The sequence below is a fragment of the Leguminivora glycinivorella genome, chromosome 1, assembly GCF_023078275.1.
Source record: "Leguminivora glycinivorella isolate SPB_JAAS2020 chromosome 1, LegGlyc_1.1, whole genome shotgun sequence".
Taxonomy (NCBI): Eukaryota; Metazoa; Arthropoda; class Insecta; order Lepidoptera; family Tortricidae; genus Leguminivora; species Leguminivora glycinivorella.
Genome location: NC_062971.1, coordinates 5,834,649 through 5,856,768, shown reverse-complemented (window position 1 = coordinate 5,856,768; position 22,120 = coordinate 5,834,649). Strand labels below are relative to the sequence as shown.

Here is a 22,120-nt window from a genome sequence, read left to right as displayed (position 1 = left end):
TGCTTGCCTGTATCGATATAAGATTGACACCTAGACATTCTTGGCTACAGTTCAAGGCTGAATTTCACTGGCTTTTTTTATAAATACGCTTGCCTCAAATAGTGAATTACCTGTCGTTTTACCTGGGGGCCGATTTTTGAGTCTCACGGCGTTCGAATTCAGAAAATTGTCACTGAAAATAATAGGCAATTCACCGTTTTCAACCGGTATTTTAGTGACAGTGAGACTCAAAAATCGGCCCCCTGATAATATAATATTAGTATGACTTGCAGAATTGCAAGAATAATAGATAAAGTAGACTTATATTGACCGGGATATAGACCGTGATTACCTTTTTGATTTTTGTCGAGCTCCCGATATTTCGACGCAGTTGCATGCATCATGATCACGGAAAACTGACGAAGGCGGGTGGATGTTAAAGTTGCATAGACAGCGCGCGATCTACCCTCCTTCGCGCGCGTCGGCTGCGTTCACTTTCAGCGTTACCACTGGTCGCATTCACACTCGATGGTACTTTTTCCGCGCGCGTTCTAGTTGTTTTGTAAGTTTTGCACATTCCGGCCCGTACCGGTTTACAATAAGAGTTTTGAATGATTCACGGTTATTTTCATTAGACTTATATTGACCGGGATATAGACCGTGATTACCTTTTTGATTTTTGTCGAGCTCCCGATATTTCGACGCAGTTGCATGCATCATGATCACGGAAAACTGACGAAGGCGGGTGGATGTTAAAGTTGCATAGACAGCGCCAATATAAGTCTAATGAAAATAACCGTGAATCATTCAAAACTCTTAATAGATAAAGTAATTGAAAAATACACTACGTTTTATATAAATAAGACATTGTAAAAAAACATCGCCATAAAAAGTGTCTGTCTCTTATATATTTTTCTAATTAACCTAACCACAAAATTTAATTTAAAAAAAACCTGCATAAGTAGTGGACCTAATTTCATGAAACATGGCTAAGAACACTCCCGACTAATTCAGTTTTCAAACAAAAAAACTAAATCTAAATCGGTTCATCCGTTCAGGAGCTACGATGCCACAGACAGACACACACACAAACAGACAGACACGTCAAACTTATGATACCCTGTCGTTTTTGCGTCGGGGGTTAGAAAGAAGATTCATAGCTTGCCATTAGGTACGGATGACCGCTAGTACCTGTACCCTTCCTAGTCACAAGGTATTTTGGGGTTTTTTCTTTAGCCCTCTTTTTCTTAGGTAAGTTAATTTAGACAAAGTAATTTTTTAATAAAAATAAGACCATTAAAATCGGTCAAATAACAGATTTAATCATCCCACCTGTTGAACTGAAGGCACATTTAATGAAAATGCTTTAATATTAAATAAGTAAAAACGTAATCAAAGGAACGAAGCTAAAGTTGTTATACGTCGGAAAGACACGCCACTTCAAAAAGCTTCAACGAAAACAACAAAGGTTTTGAAACCCTTATCAAGTTATTATTTTACACAACATTTTAATATAACATTTATAATTAGTACCTACTGACAAGCGAGGCAGTTTTAAAACTTCTAAACGCTTGAAAAATATCTTAAAAAGCTCATCATCATCTCCATCTTCCTTGCATAATCCCGGCATTCGAACCTGGCTTCCGCTTTGACAACTAATCCTAAGATTTGGCGTGGGCACCAGTTTTACGAAAGTGTTTGCCTTCCATCTCGAAGAGTAACTAGGCCCTATTGGGATTAGTCCGGTTTCCTCGCCGAAAAGCGACAGGCAAATATCAACTTGGATTTCGCACTTAAGATCCGAAAAACTCATCTACATAATTATACTATATTAATAAAAATAAGTTCAAAAACAAAAACCTGACTACTGTGAATTGCGCTCTAAAATTAGATTTGATACTTGTCATGAGTGGACATGGAACTGAAGTGGGCCTTTATTATATTATATTACTTATCGAGGCTTATAAAAATTAAATGATGGGACTATCTCTCTAATGACGTCATTTCTAGCTACTATCAGCATTTAATTAAAATAATATTTATTTATTTCTTCCTAAAATATTAAACAGAGCCTAACTGTTATCATCACAATTAATGGAGTAGGTTTTCACAATTTGGAGTAGGTTTTATGAATCGAATGGTCTATTCTGCTGGATATAAGTAAGCATAATTTTAGTGATACCATCTTTATATGACAGTACCTATCAAATACACGACACAATCGACGAGCCAAGCAATAAACAATTGACAAATGAGGCAAAAAGGGCATTCTTAATATCCCTATAGCTGCACGACCACGGCCATCCGGTCCACCAAAGTACGTTAACGGACGTAGCACGATGAAGGGACCAACTTACAACCTACTGGCCCAGACCGAAGACCGGGTACACACAGGGCACTCTGAGGTTCAGGGAACTGAGAGGCGAAAACGTACCGTACGTTGTCTTTGTGTTGACCGAAGCTTTTAACAGCAACAGGCTAATATCCGTTCTCGGGAATCTGACACCTGTGGAGATTCTATATTTACCTGTAAACCAGCCTCTGACACGTCAGTGACCCCGAGATCCAAGTCCCTTAGCCTGGAGCAGCCTCTAGCCACAGCCACAACTTACTCCGTCATCACCGCAGCGTTCAGATACCGTAGCTTGTATCACCAGAGAGCTAGTGTCGATATTCTGACACCTGTGGAATACACGTTCTATATTTACCTGTAAGCCAGCCTCTGACACGTCAGTGGCTCCGAGGTCCAAGGCCCTTAGCCTGGAGCAGCCTCTAGCCACAGCCTCTACTCCATCATCGCCCAGAGCTCCGCAGCCGCGCGCGTTTAGATACCGTAGCTTGTAGCAGCGGCGGGCTAGTGTCCGTACTCCGGAGTCTGACACCTGTGGAATAAATATTTTGTTGAATCGAGTATACATTTTTAAGTTAAAATTATGAAATGACAGAAATTCGTGAATGGTCTAGAACGCAAAATGACTAGTATAATACTTCACCTATTTACCTTTTCTTTCCCATTACTATTAAGTTGATATCCACATGTATCCACTGAACACGCTTGCTATATATAATATAACCAGTGGACAATCAATTTGATAATGCAAACATTTTAAAACATGGAAAAAAATGGATCGGTCGCATTTGTCGCCCAGTCGAAATTAGCCTGCTGTACCTTACAATATTTTTTCCGTTTTATCTTGACGGAGCCCCGCTTCCGCGGTGCTTCTATTCTGTGCAGATTCATTCAGCCATTTGGATACATTTAACCCACAGAGAACCTCCTATAGAGTGGCAATTTTGTATATTTTGTTCGCGATACGAGTCACCAGTGCCAGGGGTGCGAGGAGCGGGCGGGGAATGTGTTAAGCGCACTGTGATTGGCCGTTTCAAGGACGGCGGGCAGTCGCGCCAGATGAAAAGGGACAGAAGTATGACTGTCCCTCTACTGACGCGAAAGTGGCCAATGTAAGTTGACCTATGCCGGCTCAGAATAAATTATAAATATGACTTATTTGTGGAATGTAATGCCGTCTGTTTTTAAATTTGAGCTTCTTGTTACCTTTCCACACCATTTCACACTACAGGTGGACATCTTTAAGGCCTCAAAATACCCTTTTCCAATTTTTTAGTGCGAAAAACACGCGCTGCTTTCGGGTCTGTTACTTGGTCGATACTGATCGGGCACGGCGAGCGCCCGCGCTTATATCAGTGCAAATACTAGGAAGGCTGGCGACCGCGAGTCGTCTTGTAATGGATGTCTATAGGGGTTGGTCTGTGATTTAACCACAAGCACCGCTCTGTTACTAGACCACTCTTGTCATTAACAATCTTCGGGCAAGTTTTAAAGACATAAAATGTCGTCTAGACTCAGTTAACTCTACCGTGACTTTGACAAAGACCTAAAACTAATTTAATTAAATAAAACCTTAATCAATTGCCGTACCAAAGCGATTAAAAGTTGTTGTGGATGAATAAAGACGTTTAAGCTTCAATAAATAAAGAGATTTGTAAACGTATTTCATTCGATTGAACGTGGTAAACAATTTGTATCCACAAAGAGCTTAATCCAGTTGTAATCCAGTAAAACGTTAAAATATTTTCGCCATCACTATGTAAAAGTAAAATACGCATTCAATTATTTAATAAAAAAAGCTATATAACCTTTATGATGTAGGTTTCTTGATAGTCGATAGCTTAGAGTCTGTTCGGTTCGGAAAGAGAAAAGTCGTGGACTCGTGAAATACATGTAGCCCTTCTGTTTTGTTTTTCACTACATCGGTGGCAAACAAGCATACGGCCCGCCTGATGGAAAGCGGTCACCGTAACCTATGGACGCCTGGAACTCAAGGAGTGTCACATGTGTCTGTAACTATTTTCGAACATAAGTACTATGTAGTACTATCGGTAAACGTCATTGAATATAAAGTGACCAGCGTCCTTAAACAGCCACTAGAGCAAAAACTAAAAACTTTTTTCGTGGCATTAACGCTGTCGAGTAACATATTTTAAAACGTCAAGCTCAGGGTAGAAGCTCTTCACCTCAATTGAGTCATTGCTCTAACCTCTAACGCTCGCACAAGGCTCCCCTTGAGCGCCTACTTTATTAATGACGTCATCTATTTCAGCCGAGATCCGTTCATATGTCCAAAGACATATATAACTCCGTATAGACAGATAAAGTCTAAGAAAAATACGTATCTCAGTACCATACAGAAAAAGGTACGGTAACCTAGATGGCATTACACCTTTGGGGTACGCTCAGCTAGATGGCGCTAATATTAACATTTGATATTATGTGTCAATCAAGCTAAGAATATGGGCCATAATATTGTCAAAACTGAGGTACAAAAGTTTTAAGCCTGTGTCAAGAGATGGCAGTCTATGCACTGTGATTACACAATTTACTTTGACAGTAACTCTCTATAATACTCGATCCTCTTTGATATATCGCATACAATTTACCTGACATGCGTTACCGAAGAGTTCCCGGAAGGAACAATTGATTCTTGGGGGATGACGGGACACATTAATAGTACCTAATAGGTACGTTTACATTAATCAAGATAATTGACCTTCAGTTTTGTGGAATATCTCACTAATCAATTTACAAGTGGAAAATTACTGCCTTGGGTGTGGAATTGTGGATTGAACTCACGGTCTCTGGAGTGTCACAAAAGGCAGTAATGTTCCACTTTTTAATTTATTCTAAGCCTAGTTGCAACGATTGCACACGTTTCTGCGTGTCAAAAAACAGACGAATTGAGAACCCCTTCCCTTGAGATTTGGAAGGCGGTTAAAAAGTTAAATCTCACTAACAGTTGCAGCGGCAGTAATGAAAATAAATTCAAATTAACTCATACCCTCAGCCGAATCAACTCTCATCGTTGTGGGTATTTTACATTAAAATGTCATCTTATTGTCCCACCTTCTATGAAAACGTCAAAAAATTTCAAGATAACCTCTAACTTTAAAATGTGATGTGAATTATATCAAGGTATCTTACCTGAGTACACTTAGCCACAGAAAGGTATCGCAGCGCCGGGCCCAGTTTCGCCAGCTCGTAGAGACCGAAGTCCGTGACGCCGGTACAGTCGGACACACTGAGCTCTTTGAGCGCACAGTATGAAGGGATCCACCGAACGCCGCCATCTGAAATCATACTTTTTTATTTGAGTTTTTGACGCAGAGAGAATGACGTCGCGAGACAATGTACTAGCGAGTCAAACGGCTAATACAAACGAGTCTTGGCCGAGAAAGCGCGCGCGTTTTGTTCGGCCGTATGACCTGCCTCGGCCGAGGCACTTTTGCGTTTAATTTTGGCGCGTAAGCACATTGGCTCGCTCTGTGTGGGCCCGGCTAATCGAAAATAAACAGAAATTCGACAACTACGTGCTACGGATATCAACAATGGAGTTCACATTTTAAATTTCTAAATTATGCTCAAGTGAATAAATAAATATCTATCTGTAAATTAAACGTACGAATGATTAAAACAAATCGAGTACAAATACGATACCTACAAAAAAATTAAAGTGAAAATTGGCCTCCTCCTTCAGTGGGTTGAATATAATATTTTCTAATTTAAGGAGCTTATTTACCTTCAAATTCTAAATTTCAAATCATTTTACCATGTTTAATAAAACAAAAGTCCATTATAAACATAAACTCCTAGCAAATTACTGAAATTCACCATAATATGCATCTAGTTTAAAATTCACTTGGGTTCCGACAAAGGTTTCAACTCAAATTATGTAGACCATTTCCTCCAAGGATCACAACAACTAGTTAGTGCAGAGAAACTGAGAATTTCCACCGAGGAAATGTAGGGAATACCCTACGTTCTACTATTGGCTGATAACTAACTATTGGCTCAATATAAGAAGAGCCTCAGACGAGGAAGCGCATTTTCTTCAGCCAAGCAACCGGCCTCGACTGAGGCAAGTCTACAGTGACCGTTTTCTACACAAGCACATTGCCTCGCTCTGTGTGGACGCAGTTATTTCCAGTATAGGACGTATAATTATAATAGACATTATGAAATGGCTAGTTTGTAGTGCTGTGCCGATATTTCGTCATATTGATTCGAAAGGAACAACATCACAGTTCACAGTTGTCTTATTTTGTGATCTTTCAAAAGCCTTTGATTGTGTGGATCATGGAACGCTCATTTTGAAATTAGAACACTATGGTTTGTCTATAAATGCCCTAAACTTTATGTCTTCTTACCTTAGCAATAGAACACAAACAGTAGTTGTTAACAAAACTCGCTCTAGCGGGACTGTAGTCCAATTAGGAGTGCCACAAGGCTCAATTTTAGGTCCATTCCTGTTTTTGGTTTATATAAATGATTTGCCATGTATAGTAAAAAACTTTTGTGAAATAGTACTTTTTGCTGATGATACATCACTGCTTTTTAATGTTGACCGAAAATCTACGGATTACAATGTAATTAATAGCACGTTAGCTGATGTACTGCAGTGGTTTACTGTCAACAATTTACTTCTTAATTCTAAGAAAACCAAATGTATTCGATTCTCTCTGCCGAATGTTAAACCAATCGATACAAAAATACTTTTGAATGATGAATGCTTAGAGATGGTAGATACAACACTGTTCCTTGGCTTAACATTGGACAAAAATCTACAATGGAGTCCTCATATAAGGAAACTAGCAAACAAATTAAGTTCAGCCGCATACGCCGTTAGGAGAATCAGGCAACTGACTAATGTTGAGACAGCTCGCCTAGTGTATCATAGTTATTTTCACAGTGTAATGCCATACGGTATTCTGGTTTGGGGCAAAGCAGCTGACATACAGACTATCTTTGTATTACAAAAGAGAGCCATTCGTTCTATTTACAACTTAGGAACACGTGAATCAGTAAGAGAACTCTTCAAAGAAATTAATATCTTAACTGTAGCTTCCCAATACATTTATGATAGTATAATTTATGTTGTTAAGAATTTAGACTGTTTCACTAAGAATTCTGATATCCATAATTATAACACTAGAAACAAAAATAAGCTTGCCATAAAGATGTTTCGTGTCCGTGAAGTACAGAAGTCATTTGTTGGGCAATGCATTCATTTTTATAATAAGTTACCTGACACTGCTTTGAGATTACCCCTCCCAGCTCTTAAGAACTACTTAAAAAAATCATTGATGTTAAAGGCTTATTACAGAGTTGAGGACTATTTGACAGACAAACATGCATGGCCCGAACCAGAAACTACAAAAAACGAATAGCAATTAAAATAATTGTATTATGTATAGAGGACACAGTTCAGATAAGAAAGCACATCAAATATTTTGAAAAGAAGTTGCCCGCCGAGTTTCTTGCCGGTCCCATAGTGGATACCCCCCTCCCAACTGAGGGGGGACTGAAATCTTCTCGAGGCTGAGGCGTAGGGTTAGAGCATATGCGCATTGTAATATGCCTACTTGAAAAATAAATATTTCATTTTCATTTTTTCATTTTATAATGCGAAATCTAGCAAAAAGTTGTCTAGGTATGGTTTTCTCGGACGAGGGAGTTCGGATACTGAAATTCATTATTGTTTCGTTATTCAGCAGAATATTAAACGGCTACCAATTGTAGACAGTTACAGATCAAAGAGTTTCTTCTCTACCCGTCTGAATAGTTGCCAAAAATGAACTGGATAAGTGTGTCGGGTCACCCCAAATGTAGGTTTTATTAAAAAGGGTTAACTGCGCGGCTATTTTTTATCAGATAGTCGGCAAATATGCAGACAAGGCACTAGATGGGAAGCGGTCATCATAGGCGCAAACATAGCAGACGTAAGCAACATCATAATAAGTCAATAGTAACTTGAGCGTTTCCCGAATTATGAGAACTTTAGATTTTTTTTAAATTATCATCATATCAACCCTTTATCGCCCACTTCTAAGCCTATGCCTCTCTTCTAGTACGCCACTTGTCCCGATCCTGCCGACGTAGGTATGCTTCCAATTTTATTTACAAGCTTTTATTCAACTTGCCTTGTTAGTATGTTAGTTTGGGTCAAAACGTAGAAGCTAGATTTGACCCACTTCCCGGTTTCCGATTGAGCTGAAATTTTGTACACATATGTAAATCACATGACAATGCAAAATGATGGTATCACGGAGCTGATCTGGAGCAGAAAGGTGGTCATAGGAACTCCGTTATGAAACGTCGTATCCCCATCTAGTAACGGGTTTTTAAAAACGTCTCAGAGAGCAGTAGATGACTGTTGAAAGAAAGGTACAGTCGGCGATAAAAGCTTGTGCCAAAAATGATCTTTTTGCAAAAAAAAAATTATCACTTATCTATGTGCATAAAGTATCTATCACGCTTTGGCAAGTACCTATGTCAGTGTGAGTGACAGATGTTTTATCCACGTGGATAAGTGATACAACTGATGGAAGCATAATACGCCGCCAGCCTCCTCCAGCTAGTCTCATCCAGTAGTAACCCGAAATTTTCCGGATGTCGTCCACCCAACGAGTCAACGGATGCCAAGCACTGTATTATTAGAGCATTTTCAGAATTTGGGTCCCCCCAATTAAGAGTTTTGAATGATTCACGGTTATTTTCATTAGACTTACATTGAGGTAGTACGAAATATGATGCAGGAGAATGGCATCCCATCAGAATACGTGAAGCTTCTCGAACACTGCCTCACTACAAATTATTTTCTGTTTCGCGGACAATATTACATACAGGCAGAGGGAGTAGCGATGGGCAGTCCAGTGGCACCAGTTGTGGCTAACATCTGGATGGAACATTTTGAGCACAAAGCCCTCGCTGCGCCCCCAGTTCCCGTTAAAATTTGGAAGAGGTACGTGGATGACGTGTTCTGCGTAATAAAGGGTAGCAAGGAGTGTTGGGGACATTACCGGGTTGATGATGAAAACTATTACTTGTACCATCACTTTACTTTATTCGCTTATAACAAACATATTAACAACCAATTTACAATAATAATTCAAGACATCTTCACTACAACTCGTCTGTACTCGAACTCGGCACCGTCACTGTATGTCCGCCATTTTTATAACAATCCAACATGGCGGAAACCAGTGACTAGTATGAGTCAATTGATATTCTTTAATACTTTAATCATAAATAACAGTAAGATAAATCAAAATATGAGGCATTAATAAATAATTACTCTTACAGCTCGGCCATCCTGTTCGAGGCGAGACCCTTCGCCAAAGCTTAATATGAAATAATTAAAAAGAAAGACAATACCAGTTTATACAACAAAAAAAAAGTGTAGTATAATATGCATTTGAAATAATTCTTAAACAATAGAAATACAAAACATATAACACTTCATACCGATACCTTTACCACATAATTACGATATGCTGTAAGACTGATATTAGCAAAATATTATTTATTTATGGGAGAGTAATTCTCAATTATAATAAAACTATAACTTACGTATACTAAAAATGGATTTTTAAATATTTCTATAAACCTTATCAAGTGTAAAGAAAGAGCATTAATCAGACCTAGGCCTGTGAAAAATAAATATATGAATAAGATTTACTTCGATACAATTAAATTATTGAAATCCAATTAAATTCATTACATTTAATTAAATTCATTACATCCAATTGAATTCATTACATCCAATTAAATTATGATGATTAAATTAATTAGAAGGCATTCACAAGTTATAAACATATTTCAGTAAACAATGCAACACTTCACTGCACACTTCACTCGCGAAACATAAGCAAAAAGAACATATTTACACGATTTTATGATATCACCACCTCATCACATGATTGAACGGAATTCCCGTGCCGCTACGGGGCAATAGCATCATGGGCCACCCAAGCTCTGTCAGCCTGCTGCCGCAGCTGCTCATCACGGACGCCGGATATTGCGCCGCCAGACGCAAGCTCGCATACCATGCCAGCATTTAAGGACTCAGTCGACGATCGAAACAGAGGTATCTTTACCCTGACCCTCTCTCCTGGGCACTCCTGGGTCGGAAGTGAATCTACACCCCGACCCTATCACCTGGGCACTCCTGGGTGGTAAATGAATACCAACCCTGGCCCTTTCACCTGGACGCTCCTGGGTCCTTGATCTGAAACTTGCAACACTTTCTTTAGAAACGTAAAATTTCGACTGTCTTCGAAATTATGGTAAAATTATTATGGTTCGGTAATCAATTTAATAAGTCACAATGTATTGATAGTCGTTATGATTAAATAAATTATTGTCGTCACTTATTAATATATCGCTATACTGAGTAATTATATTTAAGATTTTTCTGATTTATGCAGTATACACATCTGCGGAATCTTTAAATACTCAAATAACCCGTCATTAATGAAATATCGTGCCTAATTATTTATTTACCATTTGTAACGTATTATACATATTATATTAAACAACTATTTAAGCACCATCGCAAATACACGACTATGGTGAACGGTGTAAGCACGGTGTAAGTCTTTTTTTTTTTATTCTGTTATCATTATTATTTCTTTAATGCCAAGCTATTTTAATTATTTTATCTGTAAAGATGGGTAAGGTCTAATTTTATTTAAAGTTAATGCCAAGCTATTTTATTTAGGTTATAGGCCCATATAAGTTGAATTATACTGATCTGTATTTCTGATCATAGTAAAAATAAGGTTTTGTAAAATAACTTTTGTTTTAGGTCCATTTTTGTCAACAAGTTAACACGATTGCCAGATGATTCAAACAAATCAGATCGACGGGAAGACTGCGGACAGTGCCGCGTCGCATGGCACTTTCATGTAAGAATCCCCGTGTAATAGGCCCAACTTATTATGAACGCCTACCCGCCGAAATACGAACTGAAATATCTGACGAAGCATTTGAACGTCAATTCAGGAACTTTTTATTGAATAATCCGTTATATTCAGTGAATGATTACATGAATTTATAATTAAAACTGTATTAACTGACAGTACTACCTATGTTATGTCAAATTTATATTATTTGACATTGTGATTTTCTTAATTAATGCTCTTAGTTTTAATATGACGATCATTATTATGAGATATCTATACCCACCTATTAGATTTGTTCATTTGAAATGTATTCCATTATGTATTAATTTTTTTTAGTTTGAATTCGTTTTTATGTTAACTCTTTTTGTTTTGATTATTATTATTATTGATATTATACAATTGAATGAATGTATGTGAAATAATTATATTGACGATCATAATGTAAATTCGTATAGGTTAACATAGCATAATTTATAATGTAATTTATCATTATGAAATAAATAAAACTAAACTAAACTAAACTTTCTATTGTTCTTTGACTTGTTATTTATTATAACGACACCCGTCAGATATTATAAACGTAATCATTTTTTTCATCATTTATTTCAAGCGTATCTTATGAATATGGCTGCAATGAAATAACAAACAAAATATATGACTAATCCTTATTCGTATTGCTTACAAGCTGTGAGGCATTCATATAATTATAAAGAGGTCTATCCACATATACATCAAGTATAACTTAATTTTCCATGGAAAGCTATTGCTAATTTAGACAATGAATATTATGTTGGCTTACTACGTTTTAATTTTATTCCTGTTATCTATGAAATGGGTTTATACATTGAACTTTTTATTATTCTTAACGAATGTAAGTATATCGCAGAATATTTGTCTTACAGAGAGTCTTAACAGTTACTTGCTAGTAACGATTTTTTTTAATCTGATAGGTTTCTTCATAAACGATACGAGGTATAAGTACTTGACTTTCAGTATGTACCAAATATTTCACCAACAAAATATGCTAGGTGTTAAGTTGCGTATGTTATTCAAATTTATTGTTCTGATTCGAGCATAATAATTTAAAACAGTCTATTTTTTTTGTTACTTTATTCTGAGAATGAGCACCCAAGATTATATTACACGTGAAGAACTAGATAGCCAAAAGAAAAATATGTAATTACTGTACTACTTAAACTTAACCAATCAAAAAGTCGCCATAATTGTAATGTTGGACATTGTCGATCATAATATAAATTATTAAAGCTCAAGGTGTGCTTTTATATTAATAAAATAAATAAATCGAACCTTATCTAATGTATGGGTACATATATAAAATGTATTTGTCATAATTATTTTAGCAATATTCGCAGTAAAATGTAAATAAACTAATTAATAACCGCTTTATGAAACATCATCGCAATGCAATTTGAGCAATTTAAGCTTTCTGATGAAAAACTAAGAACTGCATATGTATTAATAAAAGCCATGAGGCCAGAATTTACGCATGCATTATAGCGATGTATTTGTGATCAATTAATATTATATAAAATTGCCCATTATTACTTTTTCATTAAATAACAAATTATATCGCCATGAATGATATCAAATTTACGAATGTATTTTTTTTTTCTTCGGTAGTCAACAAAATGATCTTTCATAATGATAGTGTTAATCATTTTTATTTTAAACGATACGGGCAAGCGAGATTACCTGTCCATCTAATAATAGGTTGGTTTCAGAGTTACTAAAATCACATAACGCATGTACTGGCATAATGTCAATGATCAAAAGGTTTTTTTTTTTTTTAAGTTGCTTTTGTAGGTATTTACGAACATAGTAAAATTTTTAACTCTCATAATAGAAGCACACAGGAACATCGCATTGCGCCTCAAATTATATGCAACTGACTAACATTTTATTTAAGGTTTCCAAACTACATATGCTGACCTTGTTAACTGTTAGGTGTGTAATGAAATATTTGAATATTACTATTGGTTGATTATTTTGAGGCGATTGCTTATATGAATAAGAATTCTACTACTTACATTATTGTTCAATGTATAATTCATTAAGATTAAAATTAAACGTTTGCACGTTTATCAACGTGTATTAAAAGCTACGCACGTACATCTACGCGCTCAGAATTCTACTACTTATATTATTGTTCAATGTATTATTCATTAAGATTAAAATTAAATTTGCACGTTCATTAACGTGTATTAAAAGACTCGCACGTTCATCCACGCGCTTGAAAGACTCGCACGTTCATCCACGCGCTTAAGAGACTCGCACGTTCATCCACGTGCTTAAAAGACTCGCACCATCCGCGCGCTTAAAAGACTCGCACGTCCATCCACGTGCGTCAAACATTGATTCCACAAGATACATGTTACACTGTGCCATAGTTATCCTTGTTGATATCTACCAATTTCCTTGTTGATATCTACCAATAAGTACCATAGTAGCGTTAATTGTATACCTTTTATACTGTGATCAAAACACTCAAACATGAGTACACAAAAGTGTACTGTAACTACGGACGAATTTATTATTCACGTGTTGTTACTTATTACATGATTATGACCAACTCTACATGTTGACCGACTCTTTTACATGATTTGACCAACAACTCTACATATTGACCGACTCTTATATAGGTACTATAATGTATACCTAGTATAGTTTTATTAACTTTAAGTGATAATTGTATACCCGAATTGGGTCACCGTTGTAACTTACTAACGCAACGAATTATTACCTGTGTAACACGGTTGAACAATAAAGATCTATCTATCTATCTATATTGACCGATTACATGATTATGTCTGACTACGTGATTGTCCGACTATATATTGACCGACTACATGATTGTCCGACTATATATCGACCGACTACATGATTGTCCGACTATATATTGACCGACCACATGATTATGACCGACTCTACATATGACTCTACATATGACTCTACATATGACTCTACATATGACTCTACATATGACTCTACATATGACTCTACATATGACTCTACATATGACTCTACATATGACTCTACATATGACTCTACATATGACTCTACATATGACTCTACATATGACTCTACATATGACTCTACATATGACTACATATGACTCTACATATGACTACATATGACTCGTGAAGTGGCAAGGGCGGCCGTCACCCATGTCATTTCATTTGCCTGACTTATCACGCGACTTTCGCGATCTTCTCATAAATACCTTCAATATAAATCATCATTCCAATTAATAATGAATTAGTGTTATTGCAGAAACAAACAATGATATCATTGATTAAATTCACAGCATTATACATTAGTTGTCGATTTCCCATCGAATACATATCCATGATCATCATGGTAATATACGAAGAATTATTTGATATACATTGATCAGATACTTAATAAATGTAATCAGTAATAATAAATGTAACCTTTCGTCTGCCGTCAACAAGCAAGAGGAGACCAAGCACTTCAATTTTCATGGAATAAAACTTTTACATTTTTGTTTTATAACGAGTTACTACTCGTATATCCGAAAATGATTTCACGAACAACCGGTGAGCAAACTTTTTTTTAAAGACATGATAACGATCATATTATTAGATTGTTGTTATAGATTGACCACTGCTATAACGATAAACATGTTTTTAAAACGACTTGACGTACAATACAACATATGCTTCACAGATGAAGATTTAGAACTTAGTTTGATTGGAAATAAACGTTATATGGTAACATTCAGTCATGTTCTTGCCAATCAGATTAATTTTTCTAGTTACGGTTAAGCTTAAGACTTCCTTTTACAATAAGAAGTCACATTATTAAAACAGATGGATATTCAATCCGGCATTTTAATACAAGAATTGAATGACAGTGACACAACTTCGATTTAACGATTAATGGAATGGATTCGATTCACACAAAGTATTTAACTTAGTCCAGGATTTGGGGCACGGTCCGGCATTATGCCACGTGTCAGATGGAAATGACTTTTGTATACATTAAAAATACTATGATCAATATCGTACTTAACGCATCAAATATCAAGTAACCCTGTATTATAATTTTCAATTTGAACTAAAATCAACATGTCATATGTATACATTTTTTTACCAATCTCGTGTCGCGTGACTCAAGCAATTGCAATATTGGAATATTTTATGAGTACATATTTTTACACAGCTTATGTAATTAAATATTTATTTTAAATTGTATTCCCGATCTGTATAATCTGATAAGTTCGAATATGTATCACAATTAAGAAACAAGTATTTGAACCATGATTATTTTCTTACTGGTATAATAAATGTCACTATTTTTTCAAAAACCGAGGTGTGAATTTGAAGCAAATTTTTGTTAGCCGTTTTTAACAACTCGAGGCATTGCTAATACAAAGGAAAAATCGTTTAATCAAGAGTTTATTCCTATTGACAAAGTGCAAGTTTACTCATAACTCCACGATTTCTTAAAGACATACTGTCACAAATTGACCGGCGCAGCATATTAAGCGCTTAATGTGTAAAACAATATGCAATTTTCTGAAAAAGTTGTATTCCATTTTTGATTCACAAAAATAAGAAATCGTTATAACTTTTAATCATACACAGTACTGAGGGTAAGTAAATGTAATGATGACATCTTTTTTTTTTTTTAAACAATACTGTTAAGAAATAATGAGAAGTAATTGGCTACTGTAGGTTTTATCAATAAAATTATACTTTTGTTTTATGCGTATTATTGATCTATTGATATAATATACCACAATTATTTTATTCCATCAAATTTTGCAATATAGTCATGACGGTAGATTATCAAACCAGTTCTACAACGCCAAAGAAAGAAAAATAAATGTCTCACTTACCATAACAATTTCAGTGCACGTTTCGTAAAGTAAGATAATGGTACTTCCACAAAAAAAATCAAAGGAAAGAAAATCTTACGTTCGTGTGGCGTGGCAAAAATCTTTACCGATTCTTGTTTCGTCCCACTTCTGACCTGTTGGGGACATTACCGGGTTGATGATGAAAACTATTACTTGTACCATCACTTTACTTTATTCGCTTATAACAAACATATTAACAACCAATTTACAATAATAATTCAAGACATCTTCACTACAACTCGTCTGTACTCGAACTCGGCACCGTCACTGTATGTCCGCCATTTTTATAACAATCCAACATGGCGGAAACCAGTGACTAGTATGAGTCAATTGATATTCTTTAATACTTTAATCATAAATAACAGTAAGATAAATCAAAATATGAGGCATTAATAAATAATTACTCTTACAGGAGGAAGCTGATCTGTTGTTACGACACCTGAACAGCGTGCATCGATCCATGTCGTTCACATTGGAAATGGAAAAAGATAGGGGTATTGCATTTCTTGATGTGAGCTTGAAGGTTGGAGCCGAGGGCATGCTGGGACACTGTCTATAGGAAACCGACGCATACAGATCGTTACTTGCATGCGAGCTCACACCATCATCCCAGACAGTTAAACTCGGTCGTAACATCACTAACCAATCGAGCACACGCTTTGTGTGACTCCTCTCATCTTGTACAGGAGTTGAACCATGTTCAGAGAGTCCTGAGGAGAAATGGTTACCGAGTTAACGTTAATAAACGGGATGCAAAACCCAAGCACTTCACTCATCGCGTAGAGAGACAACCAGCGTTTATGCCGTACGTAAAGGGAGTGGCAGATAAGATCTCTAAAATACTAAACAATTACTCTGTAAAAACTATCTTCACCCCACGCAGGAAAATTGCACAGTTCATGCGGTCACCTAAGGACAATTTTCCTCTGGAAAAACCTGGTGTGTACAAAGTTGAGTGCAGTTGTGGCAGTTCTTACATAGGGCAGACCAAGCGCACTATTGCCTGCAGAATTAAAGAACACATTGCTGCAGTCAAAAAGAACGATACTCGCAAGTCTGCTATTGCTCAACATCTCATTGAGTCGGGTGCAAATCATTGGATCGAGCTGCATAGTCCTAAGGTAATTTCGACGGAACGCCACTACATACCGAGATTGGTAAGAGAAGCCATTGAGATTCACAAATATAAAAATTTCAATCGTGAGAATGGCTTCAAACTATCTAATGTATGGAATCCAGTGATTTGTTTGTGTAAAAAACCGGTGAAGTCAGAATTGAACAAACGTAGTGACACTGTGAGTGTAGTGTGTTTGGACAGACCATCGAGTGTGAATGCGACCAGTGGTAACGCTGAAAGTGAACGCAGCCGACGCGCGCGAAGGAGGGTAGATCGCGCGCTGTCTATGCAACTTTAACATCCACCCGCCTTCGTCAGTTTTCCGTGATCATGATGCATGCAACTGCGTCGAAATATCGGGAGCTCGACAAAAATCAAAAAGGTAATCACGGTCTATATCCCGGTCAATATAAGTCCCCCCAATTAGTTTTGAATGTAGATTATCGCTTAAAGTTTATGTAATTAACAAAAAAACAATATTTTTACTGATATATTATGCTTAATTATCGTCACAAAACTGACAGTGAGTTAATTTTTGTTAACAACTTACGCTAATTGGGTATCCCAAATTCTGAAAATGCCCATTAATAAAACCTTTTTATACCGTCTCTAATTTTAACTGCTTTAACTATGAATTCCTGTTTTTACGAATTCCTAGGTAAGTATTTTGGATTGGAAATCATGAAAACAATCTAACCAGCTACTAATTCTATAAACGTAATCATTCACGCGTATGAGCTCGCTAATGAATTGTGCCTCAGGCACAAGATAATTCGCTGTCAAACACCGGTTTTGTTTGTCAGCGAGAATTACGCAGAAATTACGATGTACCGTAGAAAAATAACTTTAATAGTGTTCACTGTTCAGTCTATTCCAATTTAAAAAAAAACTATTTAAGTACATAAACTTTTAAGTAAGTAAGGTGCATTAGGGTAATTACGAAAGTCGCCTAATTTCGAGAGTCGCATAAAAAATCACCACTTTCTCCATCATATCAAAGTTCCCCTTTCGAAATTACCCGAGCATTTCTGTCATTCGAAATTACCCTAATGCACGCGAGAATTACTCAGAAATTTCGATGTACCGTAGAAAAATAACTTTAAGAGGATACAGGAGCGAAAATACTAAAATGGAAAGGAAGCCCCTTTCGATTTGGAAATTTTAGTTAAATATACAGTGTTATTAACTAGACTTATCGAAAAAAAAATATCCATTATGAACAACTCAGTTAATAGTACATTACGATACAAGTGCGTAAAAAAGGAAGTTCGAAACTAGTGGCGATAAATTAAAACACGACCGAAGGGAGTGTTTTAAATTGACACGAGTTTCGAATTTCCTTTTCGCACGTGTATCGTACGACGTTTTTCAGTACAGATATGAGCCTCCAAAGTTTCGTCCTAGCATATAATGAACCACTTCTCGCACTAGTAAAAAAAACACCATCTGTACTGAAATAGTACATTACGATACAGGTGTGTAAAAAAGGAAGTTCGAAACGAGTGACGATAAATTAAAACACGACCGAAGAGAGTGTTTTAAATCGACACGAGTTATGAATTTCCTTTTCGCACGTGTATCGTACGACGTTTTTCAGTACAGATGAGCCTCCGAAGTTCCAACCTGGCATATAATGAACCACTTCTCGAACTAGTGCGTAAAAAAACGACCATCTGTACTGAAAAAGATATTTCAAAAAATCTTTAAAATCAAGGTTCCGCTCTCGACTGTTTCCTCCTTCAAAACTTAATCAATCGTAACGAAATTTGAGAATCTGAATAACAATGAAATAATCTGTGTCGGACCGTTTATTAGCTTTTTTGGCTAATTGTTACTAATCTTGAGTATCACACCTTTTTTGCGCCACAATTAAAAAGGCCGTTTTTGGAAATTTTTGTTTGACTCTAGCGTCTTTAAAAAGCGGAATATCAAAAAAATCAAAACGGTCCGACACAAATAAAAATAATAACAATCTGTGTTGAAAAAATCATTGCTCTATCTTTAAAAACCAGGGAGGAAATAGTCGAGAGCGTTTGTATGGAGAATTGACCCCTCCTGTATCGTCTTAATAGTGTTTACTGTTCAGTATATTCCAGATTTAAAAAAAAAACTATTTAAGTACTTAAATAAACTTTTAAGTAAGTACAGTACATACAGTACAGATGGAGCTAGTGCTAGTGGTGGTGTTTCTTGTCAGATCGAAATTTTGGAGGGCCATGTAATGAAAAACTTCGTACGATTCACGTGCGAAAAGGAAATTCGTAACTCGTGTCGGACTCTTAGACGCACGGCCGGTCTCCATCCTTACTTGGTGGATATTCCACAAATCCGCACGAAGCGCTTTGCTTCTTCTTTTCTTATGCGCACTGCCAAGGAGTGGAATTCCTTGCCGGCGGCTATATTTCCGAGCTTATATAACCCGGCAACCTTCAAATCAAGAGTGAACATGCATCTTCTGGGCGAGCTCACTCCATCGTAGGCCACATCTTTGCCTTTGGCTAGTCTGTGGTCAAGAGTAAGCCCATTTATAAAAAAAAAAGATTTAAAACACTCCCTTCGGTCGTGTTTTAATTTATCGCCACTCGTTTCGCATTAATTCCTCTTTTCCGCACTTGTTGTATCGTAATTACCTAGTATGTGTATTTATTTATATATTTATGCATATAGTTATTCTTATTTATCTTTATGTATGTATGTTTATGTATTTCATATTTTTAGTCCGTATTTGTGCGATAAGTTTATTTCTTCGAATTTGCTGACACCTACTGACATAATGTAAATTTATCAATTTCCGCTACCTTAAGGTTGTCTGGAAGGAATCGCTCTTTAGCGATAAGACCGCCTGTTGTTTACCTTTGTTCGTGTTGCTTCCTCGTTTTGTATTATTGTATTTTATCAAGGTATGCAATAAAGAGCATTTGTATTGTACCTAGGTCTTGTCTGGAACATGATTTTTGAGTAGGTAGTGGTAGTAGTCGACTATAAAAAGGTGTAAGTATCCACTTTTTCAACTTATTGTATTGTAGTAAAGTGAAAAAAAAAATACATCTTTATGTAGTCGACTGTAAATACGGTACGTTCGAACAAGTTCAACACTTATTTACCTTTTTGCTTTGCCATATCTCGTGATACAGTTTTTTCATGTCAAAGTGTTTGGGCTGAGCGACTGAACACTATTAGGTACTTATTTCTCATAGAGCACCGACTATACGAGTACATACCTTCTATGCCATTGTGCGTAAATCTCAACGAAACTGCGAAACAACACGAAAACCCCATGTGATGAATTCTCCCCCGATTTATATCGCACAGTGACTTATGTTTCGCAATCAGTACGCGTTGAAAACGCTCTCGAATCGCACATTCTGAACAAGGTACGTAGCCAAATGCACAAACGCTCACGATAATATCGATATCGTAGCTAGCTATCTCCATCACCCTTCTGTATTTGCGCGAGATAGCTCGACTGCGTTTCGATCGGCGTTAGCGTCATAGATTGCCATTTCGGCTAAGCCGGCAGTATAATACGCGTAGGGAAAAGCAGCGAAGGAACCAGGTATTAAAAGTATCATTTGCAATGTTTCGGAATTTCCGGAGGCTTCAGAGCTAAGTAATTATGTTTTCGCCAAAAGGTTTGTAGGAGGCGTAAAAACTGTTCGAACGTCTATTTCTTACGATACAAGAAAACAATAAAAACAACAAAGCAAGGCAACTTCCGTGCTTTCAAAGCCTGGTTCATTTCGGCCATCTCAATTACATTTTATTGCCAAATATATGAATACAAACGACTTAATAAATTCACAAATACAACCTTATTTAACAAAGCGTAATGGAAATGTATTTTATGGTAACATTTCAACTAATTAAATCCACATAAACACAACATAAACTTCAGGAAATAGCTAGGGAGTGGAATTAGTGGAATATAGTACTAGCAAGGATTATTTATATAGGATTTACATACTTCATACTAATAATTGTACCTCGATTTTTTAGCGCCATCTATAAATTAAATACTATCATAACTACACTGATGATGCCTACAAATATTTTTTTTTAAATGTATATTGACGTGATATCATGATTTTAAATAAAGAAATATGTCATTTGCTCTTATAACACATAAAAACACGCAAAAATATTTGGGGAAAATATGATTTTGGCCACTTCCAGGCTGCGAACCGCGCCATCTAATTTTAAACCTAAAAGGCCCATACATTTCAGGGGTAGGCACGCTGTTTTGTATGGGCTTTGTAAGTCCAGTATTATATTGTTCTTGCAGGTACTGGCAAATGCTGTAATCATGGTCATTGCTTTTAAAAATGACTTTAAAAAATCCTATCTAATAAAGTTCGTAAGAAACTCTGCCTGGTAGATCTAGTTACTTTACCGTTATCAAATTACGTGCAAAAACTTCGGTATATCTAGAAACCAAAATCAAATTAGAGTTAGGTTTTATTGAGTAGGTACCTCTAGTTATCTAAACTTTTAGACCATTGATTTCTTGATTCAATGATAAGTATTAAGTTTAGCTTTTAGCTTTAAATACTCATTCAACCTTCTTGTCGCTTTCTTCATAGTAATTTATTTTTCCCCTCACTAGCTCGGAAACACGTGTTTTGTCCTTTATTACCAGCGGGTAAAAACGCATTTTATCCACTAGTGGGTAAAGTAATTTGACCTTGAATAAAGTCAAATTAACTGCTTTAAAATTGATAAAAGTAGGTGAATCTAGTAATAAAGATGATTTACCACCTGTAGAACTACTGGAAGCAGTGATAAACGCATTTTTTGCATTGTAGTTTCCTCGCTACAGTGAGGGGAAAAGTTTTGTGTTACACTCGGGTGCAAATGTATTTTAC

General features: G+C 36.3%; 1 protein-coding gene across 1 annotated transcript in view; it reads right to left on the bottom strand.

The window, feature by feature from the left end:
* The window catches only part of LOC125231011 (F-box/LRR-repeat protein 7-like), a 127,419-nt gene that overhangs the window by 7,347 nt on the left and 97,952 nt on the right, over positions 1 to 22,120 (bottom strand). Inside the window, 2 exon segments of the mRNA XM_048136349.1 lie at positions 2,688 to 2,861; positions 5,480 to 5,625. Of these exon segments, the coding sequence (XP_047992306.1) occupies positions 2,688 to 2,861; positions 5,480 to 5,625 (320 nt within the window).